Here is a 24,711-nt window from a genome sequence, read left to right as displayed (position 1 = left end):
GGTTTTGCTGAAGAAGAAAGTAGAAGATGATGATGAATGAAAACATCAGAAATGATACCGAGTCTGCAAAAGTTACTACATTAAATACATTTCATTACATCATTGATTTATTTATACATTTCGGATGCATGGAACATTCCTCTTCAATAACTTGCACAAACATACGTTGTAACGAGCTCCATAAATATGTGATTTTATTTAATTATCAGTCAATTTAAATTAATATTGCATTTTCATGTTGTTGGATGTTTGCTATGTTTTCCTTTTCCCCTTCATTTGGCCACTCTATTACTCAAGACTCCTACGAGTACTCCACAAAAAAGGTGTCTTTGTAATCAGTTTGTTTCATTTTGCTATTTTTCATTGCTTTTTCTTTGCTAGCGTGAGTTTTCCCTCGGTACTGTTTTTCCGCGCATAGTCTCGTGGAGAAATTTCGCAAAATTTAAAGTAAACAAATAGATGGTCCAATTCAATGTTCGCCAATACCATCGTCGTTTCTTTGGTGATGTACACGATTTTTAAATACGTCTGTTTCCAGCATGCGTATGCTGTGAACCTGCAGAAGGTCTGTCCGGGCGTCCGTTGCTACCGTTGGCGTTGCTCTCATGAGTAGATCGTCATCAAAATCATCTGAAGAAAAGAAAAGACAGGTCAAGCAAAATTGGGTTCATTAGTGTCTGACGCCTTTTGTGGAAGAACCTGTGGCCATCGTTATATCCTTACCTCTTCAAGTGATAAGGGGCTTGCTTTAGCTTTGGCATCCAGACTATGGTAGCGTTCTGAGGGGTAGAAAAGAGTCCCTGTTAGTAACTTTCAACAAACCACTTTTCTGTCATTAGAACTCACCGTGAGCCAGATGCAATCGCGCCATCGACAGCAGATAGCCCTCTAGCGTGATTTGTCGATTGCGGGTAAAGCGGCTGACCAGCGCCTCCAACACCTTATTGCTAGCGGTGGCACCACCGGCCCAGAGTAACCCACGTAAGCAGTACGATGACACCTTGGACGCCCAGATGCCACGGCTAAGCGTGGCTGTACCGGAGGATGAGGGTCCACAGCGTCGGAAGGCCGCCTTCCAGAAGCGCATCAGTCCGATCAGGGCGGGCACGTGTTCGATCGAGAGTCGTCCTCCGAGAGCCGGATCCCGTAGCGCCAGCATACCCCGACAGAGTTCCAGCGATGGACCACAGTTGATTCCTCCGAGTCCGCGGAACCCACGGTTGTTTCCTCCGTGTGCCTTCAGGATGGCCTGTAGCTGTGGGGCGTCGATTTCGTGCGGATAGCGGGCTCTTAGTTTGTAGAGTATTCGCTGAAATTGGAACGAAGAAGGTGGTTAACTGGTTGTCTATATGAAAAGCTCCAATCAGAGAGGTGCTGGACATAGCATTGAAGACTCCCTTGCTCTGAATCTCTTCACTACGGGCTCACCAGTTCACTTACAGCATCAATCGTTCGCTCGTCGCAAAACTCGGCCGCAATGTTGTGTATCACCAGATTCTCCTCGTTCACCTCCCACACGTCGGTGTGCTGGTCGGCAAAGATCCGCAGCAGGAACCGGCCCTCCCGATGCTGGGCGGCATGCGGCATCACGACAAAGTCTCCGGCCGGCAGCGCGAAGAACGTGGCAATCTCTCGTAGGTTCGAAAGTGGCGCAAAATCCAGTGGCATCTGTTCGCTGACGTACTGCGGTGTGACGCGTTGCATCCCTGGCGGGACTTCGTAGATGGTGAAGCCAATTTCTTCTTCCTCGTAGTTCCGACTCCGGTAGCACTCGTACTTCTGTGCCACCGCTACCACCACGTGCGCCTTCGATGGGTGGCCGGGTGGGACGCGGATTCGGAACTGTGGGTTAGTGGCGGTCGTTTCGATGAACTTGTGGGGTCCTCCGGCGTTGAAACCGGCACGCCACTGGCGAACTGCTAACGCCGCCCGCCAGGGGGCGCGTGTGTGCAGCCCAGGTTCTAGCGCCCAGTCGTCCGGACCGATGTGAGCCAACCAGATGACAACGAAGCGCGTCAGGAACTCGTTCACCGACATCCAGAACTCGCAGTCGTTTGACGAACGGGATGACAGGAGTTCACGGTCGCGCTCGTTCAGTGCATTCCACTCCCAGCTTCGTTCGGACCAGGCCCCGCACCAGACGCCACCCCACTCCCCCCCGATCCAGGGGCTGCGTAGCCGGATCAAGCTGGTGTCACCGGCAGAGGAGCCACTTCCGTGCGTCGCCGAGTCGGTGGAGTTCGCCCGGACCCGCGCTAATCCTGTCACGCAGTAAGGGTGCTCTGTCAGTAGACCCGACCTGCGGCGTTTGGTTTCTTTCTCCTACAACGACAGTGCATGTTAATGGGTCTTGGGGTAAGTGTATCTGAACATGATCTAAGATCTTACCACTCCACTGATGGCGATCAGTAGTGTCGATCGGGGAACAGCGCCACCGAGCAGGGGTCCACTTGGAGGCACACTCTGCACCACCGCACCCGTTAGGTCCTGTAGCGCACGTCCAACCGTTCCGTACTTCAAGAATGTGTAGCCTCCGTATAATCTTGGTGATCGTGAGAGGGAAATGAAAATGTGTTATAGAGACGTCTACAAAGCATTCTTTTTGAATAAGAGACACTCACTTGGCATATGCTTTCTCTAGCAGCGCCGCCCAGAAGATGTCCGGCTGGGCGCAGTGCATATGAGCCGGACGATCACCTCGGGTTGGAAGTCGATCGTCGACCCGTACCTCAATCCATTTACCCCACTGCCAGAAGCGAAATCTGTAAGACAAGCATTAGATAGTGCAAAATAGATAGTTCAGGTAGTTCCAATATAGACAGTTCTAATAATTTTCTTATTGTTTAGTTTAGTAATAAAATAAAAGAAAATACAACGTCCATTCTCACAAACGAGTGAACTTTAGGTAAGTTTTGAAACATTATTTTTCCACCTTATTTACTTCTGTGTCGCCAAATAATGGAAGTGATTATTCAAGCATTCATTGATGGAAGGGTTCACTACTATGATTGACTATTTTCATCCATGATGAACATTTGGTAATTTCCTGATTAGATAGTTTATTATAAAATTGCTTGACGAATTCGAGTACTTCACTTTTACTTCAACTCAACATTAGAAGAGCTCGCCATAAATATTTGATGGACAGTAAATATCTGATCATTAACGAAAGCAAATAAAATTGTACAGTTACGATCGCACCGTTCAGAAGAAGAAAGGGCAATGTGATCAAGGCAGGCTTTATTGTCGTGACAAATTTGAACCCTTTCCCGCACGTCCGTTTCAATCGCTCGTCTGAAAGGACAAGTGCCATTTAGCATCAAGATTCATCGTCAAACAGACTTCCCGTTGCCCAACAACCTGTCGGCCATAATGTACGACCCATCGAGGTTCTCGTCAGTGGTGTTGACAAATTACAACCGCAACACACCAACGAATGGTCCACCATTCGCACATTCGCTGTTGACCATTTTCGAGACGATTACTTAATCACTGGTCGTAGTAGGCACGTTCGAGCGCATATGCTGTTGCTACGTATTGTGTACACCGGGTAAACATAAGTCTGCTTTCATTCGTTGGTGTTTGGTGACATTGAAAGCAGCATCGAAATCGAATGTGCGAAAGTGTCACGACATCGTGGGAGATGATCGAAGGGGGTATTGATGGCCTAATGACCTGACGGGAGATACTACGCGAATGAAAAGATGAAGATGTTTCGCGTGCATCTGTTCCGCGATTCTACCCGAAGTAGCGAGCTGGCGTTGTCGTCTAAGCCGTTAAAACTTCTAACATCGCCGGCAGGAGATAAAATATTCCAAGGTCAACCAGTTCGTATATGTATTCCAATGCCCGGAACTCCATCCATGCTGAGAGTTCCAGTGGCAGGAAAAAGGATATCCCCTCCATCGCATGGCATGAGTGTTGAGATCCGTGTTGCAGATATCCATGACTTTGTTTGAAGATGGATTTTGCTTTTCTTTCTAACTTAATCGATAATCGGAGACGAGTTGCTGCTTTATGCGTCACCTCACGATGCCGCCCACCCTCACACAGCGTCCGATCTCGAGGAAGACCTGTTGTGATTAGATCGGTGAGCATCGGGTTGAGAGCCGGGCGCATCCCTACCGAGCAGATGCACGACTTGTGACCTCTTCACTTTCGCTCCCTCGCCAAGTTTGTTTGACAAACCCGGCAACGGAGGATGAGGCTCACGACTCGTGGACGGTGGCGTGTATTAGGATCCACTCGGCTTATGTCATTCGCGTTTGGTACCGTGTACGGTGCGGTTCGTACGAACCTCCGAGCCCAATAGTGTATTCTTTTCGGCTGGTGAAGTTAATTAACCGGAGAGTAGAAAAATAAAAACAACAACAGGCAATCATACGGACGATGGCTTCTTCTCTCGCGACCGTGCGGCCTATCGGTCAAGGAGTCAATCGTCGTTAAACAGGCAATTAACTTTTGTTAACCAACGCTGTGTGAAGCACGTCGAAGGGTTGAGAAGCTAGTGATAAACCGGTGGGGAATAGATGTCCTTCCTAACGTTGATTTAAAAGAGTATCAAGCGAATTAGGATACTCACTCGCAGGCAGTATTCGAAAATGTTTAAGTTATTGTACAAAAGTGAGTATTTCAAAAAGAGAAAGAATACTAAGTGCAATTTCACACTCGGAAGAAGCACATTGATCATGCAAATGTTTGATTTAAGCAAATCTCGATTCGCAAATTGTGTGCTTTGTGAAGAATCTCCCCTATTCGAGAAACTGTTTTGAACTTCAAAGGTCGTTCAGCGTGAACTTATTCGTGTGGGAAGCGAAGAACCTGATTAATGCGTATATTGATAAGATAAATTAATTTATGCATGGATCTGAGTTGACTGAGCCGATTCAACATCGAAAGTGTTCTAAGATGATCTTTGACATTTCAGAATCATTCATTCCCAAGTATGGCAATTTCTTGCTGGGGATCCTCTGTGGTTGGATATTGTCTCGTCTTCTGCATGGAATGCCGATGCTTCACCACTCGTTTTTGGTGTCTACCAACTGGTCCGCGCCTGCGAGTTCGTCCATCAACTTGACGGAAAGCGTCCGTGTGCTTTGCTGGATTATGACCACGCCGGAGAACCACCAGAGCAAGGTGGTTCATCTGCAGCAAACCTGGGGCGCCCGGTGCAACAAGCTGCTGATTATGAGCTCGGTAGCCGATCCGACGGTAGGAAGCATTGCGCTTCCGGTTGTGGAAGGTCGCCAAGGTCTGTGGAATAAGACGCGCGAAGCGCTCCGGTACATCTACGAGCATGACCTGGAGGGGTACGATTGGTTCCTGAAGGCAGACGACGATACGTACGTGGTGATGGAGAACTTGCGCTACTTTTTGTACGCGTACTCGCCCGATCTGCCGATATACTTTGGGAGCAAGTTTCGGTATCCGGATTACGTGAAGCAAGGATACTTTTCCGGCGGAGCTGGGTACGTGATGAGCCGGGAAGCGGTCCGCCGGTTCTACGACAAAGCACTGGAGGATGAGGCGGTCTGTCCGCTAAAGCGTGAAGTCGAGGATCTCGAACTGGGTAGAAGAAATCCTTGTCTCTCAATTTTCACTTCTCTTACAAATGTATCTTCTTGACCATTTAAGGAAAATGCATGGAAGGCGTTAACGTCACGGCTGGAGACTCGCGGGATGAGCTAGGTCGGAAGCGGTTCCTACCCTTTCAGCCTGTGGACCACCTTACCGGCTCCGTATCGGACGATCCGGAGTACTGGTACAACCTATACTCGTACTACGAGCCAATATACGGCAAGAACTGCTGCTCTAATCTGGCCGTTAGTTTCCACTACATCGATGGAAAGAGGATGCACATGATGGAATATCTGATCTACAGTTTGCATGCGTGGGGCAAGCAGTGGGAGTCACCGCCTTTGCCGAGGAAGAAAACTTTAGAAGAAGCGTTGACCGTTGCCGGACCATATCCACTCAGTACAAAGATACCGACGACATCAACTACTGAAACCACCGTAACATTAGAGGACTCTTCAAAAAGTGTCCCAATAAGTTAGACAGGGCTTTTTTGTTTTTCTCTTAGTGCTAATGCCTGGGTTAAGGATTACTTAGAATATCCAAATGCCCATGGAGATCCACTGGGTATGGGCCATGTTCTAATTAGCAATACAAAACATTTAATTAAGGTAATTTCTATAATTGATACAAACTAGTCATAGATTCCACGCATACTCCTACGCATTTTTAAGTGAGAATTATCCCCCAATTGCTAATGACGTAGACAACATGACAACTACCAACGCCCTTCGATCTTTTAAGGATAATAAACAAGCTTTAGTTTTCAAAAGCAACTATACGAGAATCTGGTTATTATTTAAATTCAAAAGGGGAAGTTGGTTCTGATGTAATGAAAAAAACATTAAACAGGTTTTTATTGAGTGTGCAAAGTACAGTGTCTGGTACGTTTAGTGTGACATTCCTGGCATTTCAGACATCTGGAGCCAATCCCGCCAACCCCGGATAGTCTACCTTTAGGCGCAACGATCGTGAGAAACACGGACGAATAATCGTCCAACATGCGAGGGAAAACTTGCATTATTCATTCGTTGTTAACGATTCAATTAAAATCGTAATAGATTGACAAGAAGGTGAAACAATGAGTGTGTTACATTAAGGGAGCTATTTAATTTCTAAAGTAAATAATGATCGATCACTCACTTGAACATTCCACAATATCCGTTGGCGGTATCGAACGTTTGCTCCGGCGGAACCACACGCTCCAGAAGGCGCGGCAACTGTGATAGGCATCCGAGGGCCGCCAGCAAACTAGGATCTCCCGGGCCGACCGGTTCGGGAAGCTCCCGGGCGGTCAGTGGCGTTCCAGGAGGTGCAATCCGAAACTGTGGTCTGGCGCACATATCCTGGGGATGTTGGATGAAGGAAATGTTTACACAAGAGTTTCATAGACAGCATCGGATGATGTAAAAGGCTTCTTACGTGTGGCCGCATCCAGACAATTTGCTTCTTTTTCGACAGCGTTCGTGGAGTGGGCGGAAACTCGAGGTCCTCGTGAAGCCCTCCGGGTCCGCGTGTGACAACACCGTTGACGTGTCTTCCGTTCGGCAGCGTACCGTTGCCGTTGCCGTTCGCCGTAATGACCTCGGCCGAGCGGGGTCGCGACAGGGTCGACTGGTGATCCTGCATCCCTCCATTGGTCCAGCCCCGCAGCTTTGGTCCACCATCTGTAGCGAAAAAGGAACGGAGTTATGGGAAACCCTCTTGTAATGCGATCGCCAACCAAGGGTTCATTGAAGATCACCACGGACCGTTATGGTCTGGGCCTTGGGAGGAGTGAGAGTGGAGTATGATCTTGTGTCGAATCCCACAAGAGACCACTAATAAACAAAAGTGATGGATTGAAGGTAAGCTTTCCCGCAATCGAGCCCCTCGAGCTCGCGCGTTGCGGCTACTTACTTGTGTAATACTTATCCGCGGCAGTGAACTCACCTGAAAGAGAAAAGGAAACCAAATGGTAAGGCTAGGTCTGTGTCGGTACGGTTTTCGTTTATGAGTTCCGTTTATGATCGGAAGGAAAGTCAATTGAGGCCTGAGTGAAATGGTGCTGTTTTGTTAAAAATTAACACTTTCTCGCTCCGGGTCGCGTCAGCGGGATATTGGAGGGGAACTGGGGAGACAGCATGCACAAAGAAGAAAATCCCAACCAACGAGACACTGTGTCAATGGCTCAATTTGTTTGACATTGAAACACTTGGACTCAATTTCTCACCAGCGGCAGGCAAATTTGGGTTAAACCGAGCGTAGGTTTTGTCGATTGTCCTGGGCTTACATGACCCAGATAAGCCGAATTACTTTCTCCGGTTAGGTTCATTATTAGCAATTCTAACTCTCAAGTAGGAGTTTGTGTTACGAATAGCAGGGAAAAGACTTATCAACTTTTGGAAATAAAATAGAAAATATTGCTAGTTTCGATAGGATCGTTAACTAACATTTTAAGAAACATTTCAAAACATCCTAGGTTTGAATATGTTTGTGCTTATAATTTTAATGTTTCCCGCTGATCTTTACAATGTGCACAGCAAACATAAATCTACAACGCAAAGAGTGAATAGCCTAAAGGGTGTTCGTAAGATGTCAGACTCCGGTGATGCAGACTCCGAATCAACACTGTTACAATGCTCCCGACCTACAGAAGGTGCCCTACTGTCACAACTGTGATTTGACATAAATTATTCAGCACAAATTAGTCACACGAAGGCTCGCCCGGGAGCTATTTGCATGTCCCTGCTGTGCCCTCATGGCATGGTTTTTCTTTTTTGGGTGCCTTTTTTTTCATTCTGTTTCGAACTTTTGTGAGTCGGTTCATTCCATGCTCCGTTAGACATAGGTTAGGACTCCAGAGGGTCCCGAAAAGGGCAAGAAAGGGTGGCCCGCGGGTTTTACCGCCATCGGGAGTCTAGGTTTGGGTGAGAAGAATATTTTCTTTTCACTTGTTGCCACATCTGGGGCGCGTTGGTGCATGGGAAAATGTCAATTTGAAGCCGACGGAAACCGTCCGAAGATCTCTCAAGTTGGGGCTATAAAATGTACATGAATCATTGAGTGCAGAGTTTCGGTTGGTAAAGCAATGGACCGAGGTGTAGAAGTCCAGCTTTTCCCTTCTCGAACGAAAGTTTTCCCCTTGCAAGAAGAAGTTTTTGGGTTTGTGACTCCCGAGAGGACTGTAAAAGGGGATGAAACTCCGGGGAAAATGGTGGAGTAAACCCGCGGATGGACACGAGCTTTTATTTGCCTCGTTTAGCAAAATGATCCACCGTGCGGAAAAACGTCCACCCGAGCGACCAAGCGGGCAAACGGCTCACGTGGGCAATAAAAGTGTATCAATTTCTGCTCATTAGGCCCGGCAGGGGCAACCGACGAAGACACTCCGATGGCCGACGGTCAAGTCCGTCCGACGAATGAAGTCTACTTTCTTCCCGTCGGTCGGTGTTTCTGTGAAGCCAATTTGTGCCGGCGCGACTTCACGTCCGGCCAACATTCGAGAGTCCGCCGGGGTTCTCGTGGTGGTCGCAGCAATTTTATGCATCTGCATCAGCAGCTGGAAGCAAATTGGCGATGGTTATCGGCCACCAGCGTCCCGGTGGGCCCCATTTGTTATGGACCGTGTGTCGCACGAAGGGAAGGTTTCGATTGAATCACGGCAAGGAAAGTACTCACGGCATGTTGGTGTATGAGTCATCGAGGGGGTTGCAGTTGATTTAGAGGGCCATATTTTAAATGATATTAAATATATCAAACTGTTGAATTAGTTTTGGAAAAAGGATTGGGAAGTACTGGAAGTTTTGAACTTGAATTGATATGGAAATAAAATTAAATAAAATTTATAAATTAAGCATCAAGCACATGCAATGATTTACAAAAGACTTTATTACCACTTCGATACACAATACAATAAATGACTTACAACTCATAGACTTTGAACGAATAAAATAGCACCGTAAGACTTTAAAAGTCTACAAATAAAGTTTATAAATAAAGTCTATAAATGAAGCATAAATGAGCAACGTCTTTGAAGTATAAATTAATGTTCGTTTTGTTTTATCTATTTCACATTTCAACACAACTCTAAATCAACAACAAAGTTTGTCAACCGACCTCTTACTCTGTCAACACCACTTATTCTAGCAACGTCGGCTCCCGTTAATGTCGAAACACTTCAAAAACTCCAACATTGCGTGACGTTCTTGGAGTTTAGGGTGGTTCGCTCTATAATCGCCGTTTTCCGGGAGCTCAGCCACGTGTGTGTGTGTGTGTGTTTGCTTCACCTCAAAACAAGTGGTCGTTTTCTTGTTAGTGGTTTTACACCACGAAAGCCAACGAGATTCCTACGATATGCTGACGACATCTTGGCGCGCAACCGATGCGATTACGGTGTCAGTGAATAATTGATTTAAGGGGGTAACGTTTGGTGATTTGTGGAAAAGCTCGGCAAGGGGGGGCAGATAGGAGGCGGTGGAAAATTGGACCGTGACATCAACGCAGTGGCTTTTCTGGGCACTCCGATACGACCGCTCTAATCTCCACCGTGAAATCTAAGCACATGGTAGGGCGCGCGGGGCGTACCGGGGTAATTGGGCGGGATGAAGGGATAATTGTTAAAGTTAGCATCGTCGGAACAATGGCGGATCAGAAACCGCGCGGGAAGGGTTCGGGTGTCGTCTGGCCTTCGGCATTAGGCCATTTGATTTTTTGACGAACTAATAAAAACAAACGACTTAAACGACGATGTCTAATTAAACGTCCCGAGATCTGGGAACTCCGGTGGCGGCGTTTCGTTCCCTTCATGAGACGGAAATGTGACGATTATGTTTTGTATATTTTTGTGTGCCACAACCTTTCTAGAGGGTGACGCCGAAAGAAAGAGACTGCGACCCCAAACAAATCCCCCTTTTTGGTGGATTTATTTATTTAGGCCGCACACGAAGGTCGCATCCGGTTTTGGAAGTTTTAGTTGCGGATAATTGTAATTTTCTGGTTGTCCCCGCCCGGATGGTATTAAATGTGACCGCGCAGGGTTGACACTGTTTGCCAATCGTCAGCTTGAAGCGCCATTGTCAGCGTCTTGGGAGAAAGCGTTACGACCGCTTCAAGTGCACGGTGACTTCCGCAGGAAGGCGATTATTAATCAAAGGAAACATAAAAATCGAACGATGTCATGAGAATTGCCGGTTTTTCCATACTTTCATCATCCATTGCATGTCAAAAATAGTGAGAAAAGAGATATAACCAGGGAAAAGCAACCCTGTTTGTGTTACTCTTTCAAAACATGCTCTAGGTAAACCTTACAGGGTTTGCCACCTATGTTATGCCACAGCTCTAACCCACCGATGATTGAAATAGCTCATCAACTGTTGTCTCTAAAGCATGTGGTATTGAAATAGCTCATTGCCTCTAACTCATTTCCTTTTGTCTCTAACTCATCTGACTTTGTCTCTAACGCTTCTGGGTTTGTCTCAAGCCGAAAACTATGGAATAAACAAAGTAATTGTGGTTACGATACGTTGTAGAACTCCAACAACAATAAACATTGTAGTTTTTGTATGCTTTAAAGCTATTCTGAAGTATTTTTGAACAATTTTGCATTTAATTTTTATACGTTTGGTTTATCATAATTACTTTGGTTTTTTCTTGTTTTTCGGCTTGAGGCAACCCAGATGCGTTAGAGACATAGTCAGATGAGTTAGCGACAAAATGAGATGAGTTAGAGACAACTGTCGATGAGCTATTTCAATACCAGTTGCTTTAGAGACAACAGTTGATGAGCTATTTCAAAATAACGTGCGTTAGAGACAAAATCATCCGCTTTCGAGGCAAATTTGGCAGGCAAAGCCTGTATTACATAGTTAAAAGTGAACGGTATGATTTAAATATTAATTATCTATTATTTTTCAAACAAAATTAAGACCACTTTCTTACAATTGCGCAAAACTAAGTCTCGTTTTACACCGAACAGATTGATCGATTCTCCGGTCCGACTGAAAACTCATTACACGATTGATGAATGAATGAATGGAAATAATCTCCTTCTGCTACTTCCTGGCTTGGGCTAGCAAATCATGGTTGCATTATTTATGCGCCAGGCCAATGCAAACCTCAAAGCGAGAGCCCGGGAAGAGGCAACCGGCCATTGAAATGGACACCAAACTTGTCTAGGAGTTACAAAGTAACACTGAATGCCGTGCCGTAGGGCAAACAGCAAGTTCTTTCCCCCGATGCCGTGAAGTGATCGATTTGCCGAGTCCACAACAACCGGAGGAGGGTGGAGAGAAGCGGTATCGGTTTCCATCGGCCCGCTGTCAGTTTTCCCCACCCCACCCCGGGTGCGAGGTGAGTCACTCGTTAGGGTTATGTGAAGTCACGTTTCGTAATTCGCCAACCAATCCGAGGGATGCTGACACGGGCAGGGTGTGTGTGCTCATAATTAGATCATGTCAGGTCGCGACCAGAGCAACGACAGACCCAGGCCAGGCCTCTATCTACGGCTGAAGTTTGTTTTCGCGTCTCGAATAACAGTAAGGTGCCTCGGCATTGGCAAATTCCAGTTCAGGTCAGTTGCGGGAGGTCGTTTGGAACAAAGACTCTACGGGGGAAGTAAACTGATGGCCTGCGAAACGAGAACCGAAACCTGACCGAACCAATGCACCTAAGATGTATGAGATATACTTATGGGAACACCAATTTATTATTTAGGTAAACAGCAGAAGAAACCATTAAATGTTTTTAAAAATATCGAAAAAGAAACAATCCACAAACTAAGTATAAAACTGTGTTCATCCGAAATAGTTTTAAAAAGAGACTCTAGTTTAATTCAGAACGAAAATTGATTTGTCTATACATTTCTTTGCTCTTGTACAAAACATTGTAGTCAGATTGGTTTAGAAAACATACAATGTATAAGAAAACAGCCCAACAATGTGGTTATAAAACTTATATTTCATTGCTTGAAAGAAGTTCCGAATATTAAAATAGATGCAATACTAGATTCCACTATGGTTCGAAAGGAGCTTTCTTGGAAAGTTATCTAAAGAACACATTTTACGATTCTATTGAAACCGAGAAGTGCATACGCTCGCGATGCAACATTGCCATAACCGCGTTTGTTTCACAGTTCGTTTCCCTACGAGCCGAACCATATTTCATCGAGCCCAACCCATCGAGGCCCCGTTACACGATGACGTTAGACCTTCTCGGGGTTTGGGCTCCCGATCTCCTGAAAGACCCCAGTCCCCCGCTCGCCAGCAACTCGGCTGAGAACGCCAATCCAATCCAGAGCACGCGGAGGAATCCGGATCGGGTCGATTCCGAACTCGTGTTTTATCGCCATTGCCACGCTCCTTACTTTTCCACCGCAGCGAGGGGGAAAGGGTTGAAACTCCTAAACGCAGACTTTGACCTCTTCGAGCCGCCTGCACTGTCGGCAGGTCCAGCCGGATCTGCCCCGAGATCTGCCGTTTGGCCTTTGTCGAGCGACTCTCCGGAGTCCCACCCGGGTTCGGAAGGGGAGACCGATCGTTATGGAGGTGGAAGTTATGTAACCGTCAGCTCGTTATCTGCCCCGGGCTATCGACAAGCTCCCAGCGATCCTTCCCTTGCCCGTGCTCCCCTCATTGCTAACGATCGTTCTTTCCGCGACTGCAACCTTCTGCAACGAGCTGGAATAGCGCCGCCGGTGCTTTACGGGCTTATCGTGGCTAGTTATCAACAAGCACTTGTACAAATGACATCGACACTTCTACGTTCATTAACGTGAGGAGAGTAAAAATAAAGCACCGCACGGAGTGAAGAACCGAGTAAGCGAAACAACAAAAAAAAAAGGTAAAGTGAACTACAAGGGAAACTTAACAAGAAGATAAATCCAATAGGGAAACGAAATTGGATGAAAACCGAACCTAGATCACCGCGTGCGCCACAACCCGCGGACGAGATTTGTCTCTCCTTCCCTTCCTCCCTGGACTGGAAGGCACAGTTTAACGAGTCCCAGTGTCCAAAGCGAGTCTCGGTACGAGTTCTGAATGAAAATTCTTTGGCGTACGGTTGGAAGAAAAAACAACGAAAAGCAAGTAAGCGCAAGAAACGCCATCGACCGAAAGCGAAGAAAAACGGTCTCAGAAGGTGGAAGGAAGAGAAAAAAAAACGGTGGAAAACACGACATGTACGAGAGCAAAACCGAGGACGAAGACCGGAGCGTTGAGCTTTAATCATTACCGTTTCTTCTGGAGCGCGGTTCTTTGGCGTCAAGGGGGAGTTGAGTGGAGTGGTTAATATATTTTAAACCTTACCAACTCCCGCACTATCCTCCCTTTTTTTTATTCGCTTGCCCCCCACAAGCGAAAGCTCTTGCGGTTTCGGGATCTACCGGCATGGCGCGTCTGAAGAACTCCGAGAGTTCGAGTTGCAGAAATTCAGCTCGGAAGGAATGCAAGGGGGTGCGCGTGCAAGTGCTTCGGATGCACCCGAGTTCGGCGGTGCTGATGCGTGCTTAGATGCATAAATGTTCCGCTTAGCCGCGGCAGCCCGCCATAATTGGGATGTTTCTTTGTTCTTGCTGGCGACCTTCGTTTGCGGATCCCCGACGGGGGGAACTTTACTCCCGTTTGGTGTAGAAGATCTTTCATGTAGCCAAAACAAAGCTTAAAGAATGATATATTTACTATCTTTTGATTTTTATTATTTTTTCAGAATTAACAGCCTGGGCGTATTGCTTCTTTTGATTTTTAATTTAATTACTTTTCATTTGTAGTTTAAAATTCTTCATTTCCATCTGATCTGTAGCTTGATATTTTGTTATTTTTTGTTTGATTGGTTTATGATGCGAAGATGTTTCGTACGAATTTTATTTCATTATAAAACGTCTTTCAATCCATTTCGATTCAATTTATACAACTCTAACGTTCATTGATCGTAAAGATATCCTATCAGTTTGATCGTGGCGTATTATTTATTTATCTGCGCATTTAAATTCAGTTAACAATTTGACCAACCTAAACATAACTGGTGTTTTGCTCCCCTTCGACCGATGTGAATGTAACCTTAATTATAATATGTTAATTGCCCTTGGAGCATCTAAACTAAATGAGTGATGCCCCAGCTTTCGCGGTATTTCTCATACGAACAAGTGCGTCTGCCTTACCATCTCTGCTGTTGCAGCAAGTTTTCTTACGCAAACCATTTAGAGCTGGAAATAATAATTTAACCGGCCGCGAAAAACCGAACCCGAACATCAAACTGACTGACGAGAAATGTAAAACAAGGTGAAAAGGTTTCACAGACCATTTGATCCACAACGAGCCGCTTCGCTGGGAATGCCCCGGTCGTCTGCTTTGATGACGCAACTTAGAAAATAATAGCAATCAAGATCCAATTATCTGATTATCGATGACGCCATACTTTGGGGTGGAAAAGGTAAAGGTAGCATCATCCCCCCATTTTTTCTTCCTTTTGGCATGTCTATTTTTCCACGGACCTTTTTTATTTCTAAAGATTTAGGAGAGTAATGCCGATGCGTTCGGTGTGTGATGGAAAAATACAAAGTTGCAATGCATCAGACGTGGTACGTAATAAGGCGCATATGACTCGCAAAATTTTCCTCTCATTTTCCGAAGCCTGTTCGAGCTTGCAATCGAGGGTGTTTTACTTTTTTTCTCTATTTATTTCGTACATCCCCCATTGGCCACTGTTCGTGTTTGCCCGGCAGCTTTCTTTTAAAGAGGAAGCAAATGGTTTACAAGATGGTCATAAACAAAAAAAACCCAAACACACACACATACACACACACAACACGAAAAACGACCTAAAACGGAAGCTGATCGTTTTCAATCTAACGATCACTTTCCACTCGCGTGAACCGATGAACTCGAAAGTGGCCAAGCCAATTTCCCTCGGCGCTCCGTGGCGATCTTCAAATTGGTCGGATGAAATGAAACGTTCAACAGCGGGACCGTTTAGGAATTGGGGTTTATTGCGCCAAACCGGCCGGTTGCAGTTTTATGCTGGTGGGTTAGATTACTTTGTTTCATCTTGCGCTTTCGTCAAGCGTCGAAGTCATCGAATTAACCCCGTTCGGCGAGTGGAATTTGGCAGCGTTCGCTTTTGTTTTTCCTCGTCTCCTTTTTTATTTTCCATGAGGCCACCCTAACGCGCGCGAATAACGAATAACAGTGTTTCGGTGGTGTAAGTAATTATGTTCCAAATGTCTGGGCATCAGACCCCCGTTCGGAATGTAGCAACATCTGCCTTCGGTTTTCGAAGGTAATAATTTAGATAGAAAATAGTAACAGGTAGAGCGGGAGGGCGGAAGGCCTTCGAAAAACCACCCGGGAGCGAAAAACCAAGGAGGAGGTGAAAGATATTTTTCTCACATTTTCCCGCCTTCTGACGCAGTCCGCGTGCGTCTCAGAATCAGGGCGGTAGTTTTTTGCTTTGTTAATTAAAAACAAAACCAGCCTTCGGTCTTTCTGGGTTGGTTTACATTTTCAAGTGTTCCGCGTGGCGTAATGAAATGAATAGGGTTATTTTTTCATGTTGTTGTAATTACCGGTGATTTATCTTAAAAAACCGTTCAACCGTTAAATGTTGTTTGTCTGCAGATAAAGCTCAACTTTGTGTAATGTGTTGTAAGTTTGAGTTTCACGCTATGAGATAATAAGATTCTATAAACTGGTAAATATTGTAAAATACTATAGAAATTAATTCCAACTTAATTTTAAAGATAGGAAAAAGTATTTGCTTGTTTAAATATTTGTATATTTTCCAAAGTAGATATTAAACAGGAAGAAACAACTAAAACAAACTATAACAATAATTGAGGTTGAAAAAATGACAGAACCTGTCTGCTTCTCCGCCTTTTTCCGGTTCGTCGCTTTTGGATCGTTTATGTCTTTGCTAAAATCTCCACAAATAATAGGCGGAATACCACACGCAAAGGCGCACGGTGGTGTAGATACTTCGCATTGCGTGTGCTCTAAATTGCTACTTATTCTTGCGGTTTGCTGAAAATAGAAACACGCGGAGAAATAAACAAGCGAAGCATTAAAGTCCCTTTCGAACGATCGGAAACGCAATCTCGATCGTGCAATGGAGCTCTCAAATTCCATTTCTATTCTGGACGGCCCGCTTGAAGCCCCGTTTGGGTGGGGGAAAAGAAAGAAATCAGAACCCATCAGAGCGAGGTTCGCGTAGGACCAAATGAGTCCAATCTGCAGCCGAGTCCAATGGTTGCGTGCGCTTTGGGTTGGTTTAATTTATGCCTTTGTTGCGCCCGCTTCCGGATTACGCACCGCGCACAGGGTGCAGCAATTGCAGACTCCACACTCGGGAAGGGGCTGCTTGCGCGGGTTATAATTTGGCTAAATCGTTTAAGTGAACCCCGGCGAGAGCGCAAAGCCAACCACCGCCGGCACCACAAAAGGTAAACAATGCAACGGGACAGCTTGTCAAACTGCAAATGTCATTATTGACGTTCGGGGCGCGTCGTGCGGCCGAACCCAAACGGGGAAGCACGCCCGTTTTCAGCGCAACAACTGTCGGGAAGGTGGGTTTCTCGTTTTCAAGAATGAAAATGTCTTCACATATCGAACCGCGGGCGAGAGTGGAAGGGGGAGGAAGTCTGGTGGGCCTGTAACGGGGCTTGCGCGGTTCGTAATTAGATAGCAATAGGATACCGTACTACCCGAAGCAGAACAACGTGCACGCGGAGAGAAGCGACACGACGTTCAACCGTTTGGTGAGGGTTGAACCTTTGGGTGTCGGATTGAAAGGAAGAAAACAAAACAAAAAACCGTCGGAGAGAACGTCACTCGCCTTTTCATCCCACCGTCCGAGCCGGCCGATTCCTTAGCGAATGTTACACAACACGAGAAGTCATATGTGTCTCTTTTACGAAACATGTATGCATTCCCCACCGTCGATCCTCCTTCAAAAGCACACTCCCTTCGAGGGGCTTCTAGGTAGGCAATGACTTTTCGAGCTTCGTTGTTTTTTTTTTCACGTAACCTTTCCAGCGATGCCTACTTCTTTGTCAAGGTAGAAGAAAAATAGTATAATTGAATATTATGTCAATTCACTTTATATTCGACGAGATTCTGTTTCAATTTTCTCAAATTAATTTGGAAAGATTGTGTAAAATTCCACCTTGGAGGATATTGACCATCCAATGTGGGTATTTTTCCATCCAACAACGAACGTTTGCCCGCAATGTTGAGATCACTAAACTCTGCTAATGTTCTCCGCGTTGCTGATCATCATCGTCGGTTAATTTCATAGAACCCCCCAACGATGGGACGATAAAGAAGCGCACGGAACTTAGAAGAAAACCCGTTTCATTTGCTTCTTCTTCTTCTTCTTCTTCTTCTCCTTCTTCTTATTTTCCTTCACGGTGCATGATGCTTCCACCTTCCAACCGCGTCCAACAATAAACGGTAAGGTGTTTCCAAATGGGAAGCTTCCATGCCGTGGGCTAGGTTTTAGCCTCCTTTCACTTTCCCACCCAAGAGGTGGTGGGTACACACACACAAAGACACACATTCACACAAGAGTTGAGATGTAGAAGAACACTTGATATGTAGAATAAGGGCGTTTGGGCGTAGGAAAAGCAAACGAGATGGGTGGAGAAAAATCTGAAGCTCGGCAACAAACAGTCATTGATCAAACTTGAACTGAGTGCTCCAAACAAAAGTCTGCTCGGAAGCATTCGAGAGGGGAGGGGTGTTGGAAGGAAAAGGTCACCATAGGGTAGAAAATACGAGGTGCTGAAAGCACTTCTGGGGCTAGAGATTTCCCGGACGTGTTGCCGATCGGATGTGATGAAAAGTTGGCCAAATGCAAAAAAGTAAGTAAAATATAAGATAAGGACAATTTCAACAACAGCGCGCCGTGATTGAGTTGTGACGCGCCGGCAGCATCATTAATATTGTTCTGGTCCGCCTCGATCGAACGATTCAGATTGCACAAGAATGAAACTAGAAGGAAAAACAATACCGAAACGCAACCCGAAGAAACAAAGTGATGAAAAAAGGAAAACAAATCCACCCCATCGCGGAGGAATTCCCACGCACATCATTAGGCTGGAAACATTAACTGATTCTGTGGCCTCCCCCCCCGCCCCCGGGAGTCGTTTTGATAAATAACAAACGAGCTGCACGCTGCGCCAGACGACGAACCCCAGGCGCGTGGAAAGTGTTCGATGCGGAGCGTGGAGGAAAATAAATCAAACCGATTCGGGTTCGGAGGGCATCGTTGGTCTAGTTGAGCTTGATAAAAATGTATCGTCTTCTCGAATCAAATGATGAACAATATTTCGTTCGCTAAGGGCGTTTTCGACTTTTTAATATACACAAACCATTTCTCGGTTGTGTTTTGATTCATTTCTTCCTTCCACCACCATCATCATCAATCACATTTGTTTACGGTTTTGTGTGCGTGCGTGTTGTTATCAAACTATCACAAAACGATCAGATAAAAATGCAAATCGCACAACACGGGAAGGAAGTTGTTATTAACCCTACCGGAGGTCCGCTGCATGATACAATTTGACATTGCCATTGTTGCCGTTTCCCCGGGGTTGTTGAAATGTTGATAGGTTGAAGGGTTGAAAAGAAAAAAAGGAAAGCAAGCCATTTCTGCTGCATGCGACCACCATTAGCCGCGTCTATCAGCACCGGAATGAATCAAAATAAACAATCGCTAATGACAGTGACACAAACACGCCCGTTGCAACAGCGATGCACGTGCGTTCAGTTGCAACAGAAGTTGAGTTGGCTCAGAGTCATTGTCAGGGACAAGTGCAGGTTTCTCTCTGGTCGTTGTTTCGGTTTGCGTGTACGGACGTGTTTGCGCAGCTGCCCCGAGTACGCTTGCGTTTCATTAGCGATGACCCAGTTGAAGGATCGAGATGCGACCTGAGATGGGACCCTCCATGGGCTCACAGTGAGGTTCTTCTGCTTTTGGCGACCCGTCTTTCGACCCGACTAAAGCCCCAACTCACGGCGGAAAGCCAACCCGATAACGAACGGCGTGTGAAATTGTGTTCCATTGTTTCGTCTGGCGGGTTTTTGTCGAATTAGTTGGATCTGCATTCGTTTCGGGGGGTGGGAGGAAATGATACGCTTTTCTTTGCGACGCAGCCACGCGCGTGCCTGAAATGGGCTTACCGGAGACCTAATTCTGTCGCTCCGCGTTGCCTTCAGGCCTTACGAACCCAAGGGAAAACGCATTTTGGATGGAGGATGGAGTTGAAAACCTTCAAATTGTTGAGTAGGTCAAACAAATTTAAGTTTTTATTTTTTCGTTTTTTGGGATTAATCCGCCCGGAGAACCCCCGCCGGTTTTCCTCGACAGCGTCCAGCTGGAAGATTTATGATGCGAAGTCGAAAATTATTATGAATTCATTCTTTCGACTCCATTTGTTAATTCTACGATGCGGAGATCTGGCTTAACTTTTCCCGAAGCCATCTTGTCGTCCATCTGCTGGAAATCTATTACATTGTCTTATGCTCCCCCCCTCCTAGGTATTATGGGTGGAGAATGAAATCGAGCCCGGGTTTGGGACACTTTGCCAGAGATAATAAAACTGCACCAGATGAAAGGGTGCGTCGGTTCGGTTTCAAGCCGTAAGCAGAGGGTGGCCAGTTGTTTTATTGGATTAGTTCAGCTGATAATTGGGTTAACGGGAGTGGATGCATTTTTATCATTGCTTTACGGTTGCGGCTCAAGGTAAAATCAAGTGTTGCGATAGGAAAAACAATTAAATGCCAGCTCGATCTATGGTATAATGTTAAAAGTGGATCATATTTACAACGTTTTTGTAGGTCAGGGCGATTTAATAACAGCGGTTTTTTAACTGACTTGTGATAAATTCTTTTGAAGAATAACAAGTGATCAAGTTGAACCATTAAAAAATATGTTCATCGACATGATTGCAACAATAGTTTATTTTGGACATAATCAGCCGTTTTTAACGTAAAAAATTTGTAATTTTGTTTCGTATAGTTTCAGTTTCAGTTTCAGTTTGTTTTATTTAAGATAATGTTTCTACAATATTTGTATCTTAGTGATTTCTCGGTACTGCATACATATCCTCAACTCGACATTTTAAAATTATATCGATGATCAGTGATCATATTGACAAGTTAGATTAGATAAAAAAATGTAACTAAGGGAAAAAATAAAAAAAAACTTTCAGTTGCTTTTGATTTACAACCCTAACCTTAACCTAATAAAAAAGAAGAAGAAAAAAAAGACATGCACAACTTACAACAAATAAACAAAATAATGATAATAACAATGATTAACAACTAATATACGGACTATTACACGCATTTGGCGTTTATTGAACAATGAGTTCAGTAAGTAGTTCTGATTTGTTTGGCATTTCATCTTGTACTTGCTACTTAGTTCCTTTGTGTAACAACTAATTTTTTTCATTGATGTTTTCCAATGAATGTCATGTTTAACTGTGCCGCGGCGGCAAGTTGAGTATCTTTTTGAGGCATTTATTTTGGAAGACTTGCATCTTCTGTAAGTGTACCGCCGCGCATGTACTCCAAAAAGGTGACGCGTAGAGCAGTAAGGGTCTTATGAGTGATTTATACAACAACAGTTTGTTGCTTAAGTTTAAACTCGACTTCCTATTTACAAAGCAATAGAGTGATTTAATCGTTTTCTCGGCAGCACAAATGTTTTATTGGACGTGTTGTATTTGATTTCATTGTTTCAATGAATTTCAGTATGGTTAATGGTGATATTGCGATTTGGGAGTTTTCTCTGACTGACTTGTAAAATAGATTGTCTCTGTTTTGGATAATTTTGTTTCGTATAACTTTAATATGAACGGAAAGTAGATAATTTTGGTAAATGTGAAATATTCCAAGGACTTCAAGTTTGTTAAAAACCTTTTCTGGCTTCCTCAGGGAAGTAACGAATGGCACGTAGGAAAACATATTTAACTTCCTACATCGTTCGGCAAAAAACGTACCGAATGCAAGTACCGCTTAATGAGGGTCCCATTTGCAACGCATATGTTATAATATTGCACAGCCTCAAACCCCCCGTTTTCCAAACCCCTTCTCGACCGCGTTATAAACAGCAATAGTTTATGCTTTCAATCCCGGCCGATGCACAACGCTGCAGGAAGATGTCGCCCGGGCCGTGTTGGCGGTGGACTTGTGCAATATGCGCCATCCGCGTTCGACCCACGAGCGCGCGCACGGAATGCCAATTTGGTTAAGTGACAATCGTATTTGTTAATAATCTTCCGCCTAGGCAGGCAACCGGACTCCCACCGAATGTGGCGGTACGGGCGTACAAAACCTTCAACCTGTCAGGCTCGGGCTGGCATTTGGCCCTTTTTCTGAACCACCGCAAGTGAAGCAGGGGGGAAGATGAAGCGAAAATGGCGAACTCCACCGCAAAAAGCTTGGCGTCAAGTTGGGAAGTAAACGCCGCCGATCGACGTGCCATGGGGTTTGCCATGAAAAATCGACTCTAATTGTGCGAGCGCACACTTTTGTCATACAATTATGAGATACTTTTCTCCATTGCGCTTGTGAAACTTTCCTCGTTTCAACTCCCTTCTCAACTTGTTGGGTCTTTTTCCTCCCTATATTCCTTGGTGATATTTCTTCAGCTCGGTAAACCGAAGGCGGAAGCTCTCAAACACGCGACGGTGGGTGTGCTAACAGGCCAAACACATTTTTGCTTTTACCGGCGCCGGTCCTTCCATTTCCTTTCCTTTTTTTTATAAATATATTTTCAGCAAGTTTACACACATAACAAAGTGTTAAACTGCTTCACCTTCCCGTTGGGAAGGGGGTACCGACGGGGTGTTGAGCTATGTGTGTTCGATGTCACCGTAAAATTGGCAAGCGAAACGGGGTGAGAAAATGTTATTTATGTTTATTGCTTATTGTCCGCGACGCAACATGAGTAACTTTAATTTGCCAAATAAAACTTTACGACAAGTTCTGTTTTCTTATCGTAATGATGATTGCGCTGGGAGTGTTTTGTCCCGGCACATTTTTAATGTACTTTTAAACTAAAGAATCTACCAAACCTTTAGTTGCGGGGTGGCAAAACTTTGTTCTAGAGTCAAAGAATTTACTCTAGCATTTCTAGGTTGGAAAGTATTTTGGACAATAAAAAATTAAACGCATTTTGGATAACATTCACATAATAAGTATTTTTAATTGTGTTCTTCAGTGTACTTGAAATCTGTGTTTTTCCATATCTGCTTTACCTATGAAACATTTTCATTGTGCAAATGAATTTAAATAAACCACTTGATACCATCAATAACTTCTTTGAAACTGATTGCGAATGCAAAATTTGACTGCGAAGGCGTTTTTCTCACTCCATCCATATCGGTTTCCCCTATTCAATCCGTTATTTATTTCCTACTGTCACCAAATTATGGAAGCGACCCGCTTTTGTCTACATAGAAAGGAATAAAATAGTATAAAATCGTCCTCGCCTTGGATCAAAATTCGCTTGACTACTCAATACGCTTCCTACAACAAACGATCCTAATTCCATGTTGGACACGGCTTACGTGAGCAAAAACCTCCAAACAGGTGGGAGGTTTGGGAGGAAACTTCTCGCCCCACCCGAGATTAGCATTCCAACCAGTTTTCATGTTTTGATGTGCACCGCCTTGAGGTTCGGAAACTTTCTTTCCACTTTCCTTTCGGCGTCGGGCGAACATCACGCCAGTCTGTGCGTAAATAAATAAATGCCGCGGTCTCTCGGAAAGGAAGAACCTTCCCGAGATAAAATTAACCTGATGGGGGGGGAGTAGGGGGTTGGGAGCACAAACAAACAAGCACGGTTCAAGCAGCTCGTAATCTCGTCGAGTGCATAAATCAGCCGGGGTCTAATGGATGTCTCTCTAGGCAAGCCGAGGTTCGCCGGTTCCCGCAAACGGTTGCGGTTCTTCTGCCACCCGTCTCACCACCCACCTCCTCCACTGTCCCTGTAGATGTGTGTGAGTGTGTACCAGGGGGCTAGAAATTCGCGAATGTATCATTTACACCTACTCGGTACGTTCCCACCGTTGGCCGGAACCTTCTCTTGATTACGCGAAAACGCGGCGGATGCTGAGGGTGGGATCGGTTCTTCTTCTTCGTCGTCACCGTTCCCGCCTCCCGCTCGTGGGTGACAATGTGTGGCGTTGTTCTCGGGGAGCGACAGACCCAGCCACGGGTCCGGGTTATCCCGTCTAATGCCACTCACCTTCCCGATTTAGAGGCCGGGAGGCCACGGCGTGTAGGCCGTGACGAGTGACAGACGAACTCCCGGAGCCACTTGAACGCCATGAGTGCTTTTGCCATGACGGTCCTTCAAAACCGAGCGCGCGAGAAGTTGGCTTGGTGTGTGCGGTGAGGTTTTTTTTATACATCATTTCGGTTTGTTTTTATTTTTACCTCTATCTTCGGACGCACTTCGGAGGATGATCTTCCCGCACGCTGCCGCGTCGGGCGTCGGGCCAAAAATGGACCGGATAGGCCACTCGCGCGGGTCCGTAACTGGACAATCTTTGATTATTTATCTCAATCGTCCAGTGTGGCCGACGCTGTCAGGGACGGCCGCTTAAGGTAGCTGGAGTTCGGCGGTGGAGTCAATGAACGATAAAATCGTCTTTATTTCGCTGAGCAGCGATTTGAAGAAAGACATTAAATGTTCGCCCCCGAGGGAAAAAGACCGGACGGTAAAGCCATAGATTCTGGGAGTGAATGACCGGTAGAATGTACGTTGTAAAATATGGGTTAAAACAAGTGATACATTGACGACATTTAATTTGCTGGATTTGGGTTTTATTTACTTTTCGAAGAAAAAGAAAGAATGTCAGCAGAAATTAAAAGTCCACGAGATTTGAAATACAATAATAAATATGAATTGAAACTGCAATGAAGACACTCTGGTGATGTTCATAAATTTTAACCATAATGAATCAATAACAAGTCAACGAGATTCGGTTCGTGCGAGGTCACCCTCATTAATGAGTTATTCTTTGCAAAATATTGGTGTCCCAAATACGGTGGCTCGTAAATTAACATCCTTTGACTGCATTTTCTGACTCACAAATTTTGTTGCACGGTCATTCGAACAAGCACACTGCACAAGCCTTGACGATTATCCTTTCCA

At 45.2% G+C, this 24,711-nt stretch overlaps 2 protein-coding genes across 2 annotated transcripts in view; one reads left to right on the top strand and one right to left on the bottom strand.

Moving 5' to 3' along the window:
- Positions 1 to 202: 202 nt before the first annotated feature.
- Positions 203 to 24,711, bottom strand: part of LOC131272642 (calpain-11-like) — a 35,682-nt gene continuing 11,173 nt past the window's right edge. The window contains exons 2-10 of the mRNA XM_058274460.1: positions 7,474 to 7,506; positions 6,997 to 7,241; positions 6,718 to 6,920; positions 2,622 to 2,762; positions 2,389 to 2,542; positions 1,441 to 2,322; positions 847 to 1,309; positions 724 to 779; positions 203 to 630 (exon numbers count right to left, since the gene is read on the bottom strand). Of these exons, the coding sequence (XP_058130443.1) occupies positions 604 to 630; positions 724 to 779; positions 847 to 1,309; positions 1,441 to 2,322; positions 2,389 to 2,542; positions 2,622 to 2,762; positions 6,718 to 6,920; positions 6,997 to 7,241; positions 7,474 to 7,506 (2,204 nt within the window). The 3' untranslated portion in view covers positions 203 to 603. The remainder of the gene's footprint in view (positions 631 to 723; positions 780 to 846; positions 1,310 to 1,440; positions 2,323 to 2,388; positions 2,543 to 2,621; positions 2,763 to 6,717; positions 6,921 to 6,996; positions 7,242 to 7,473; positions 7,507 to 24,711) is intronic.
- On the top strand, positions 4,909 to 6,056 carry LOC131259898 (glycoprotein-N-acetylgalactosamine 3-beta-galactosyltransferase 1-like). The gene is made up of 2 exons (XM_058261508.1): positions 4,909 to 5,569; positions 5,635 to 6,056. The coding sequence occupies exons 1-2, from the start codon at positions 4,909 to 4,911 to the stop codon at positions 6,054 to 6,056; spliced, it is 1,083 nt and encodes a 360-aa protein (XP_058117491.1).

The sequence above is a fragment of the Anopheles coustani genome, chromosome 3, assembly GCF_943734705.1.
Source record: "Anopheles coustani chromosome 3, idAnoCousDA_361_x.2, whole genome shotgun sequence".
In the NCBI taxonomy this organism is placed as follows: Eukaryota; Metazoa; Arthropoda; class Insecta; order Diptera; family Culicidae; genus Anopheles; species Anopheles coustani.
This window is presented reverse-complemented; position numbering and strand designations above follow the sequence as displayed.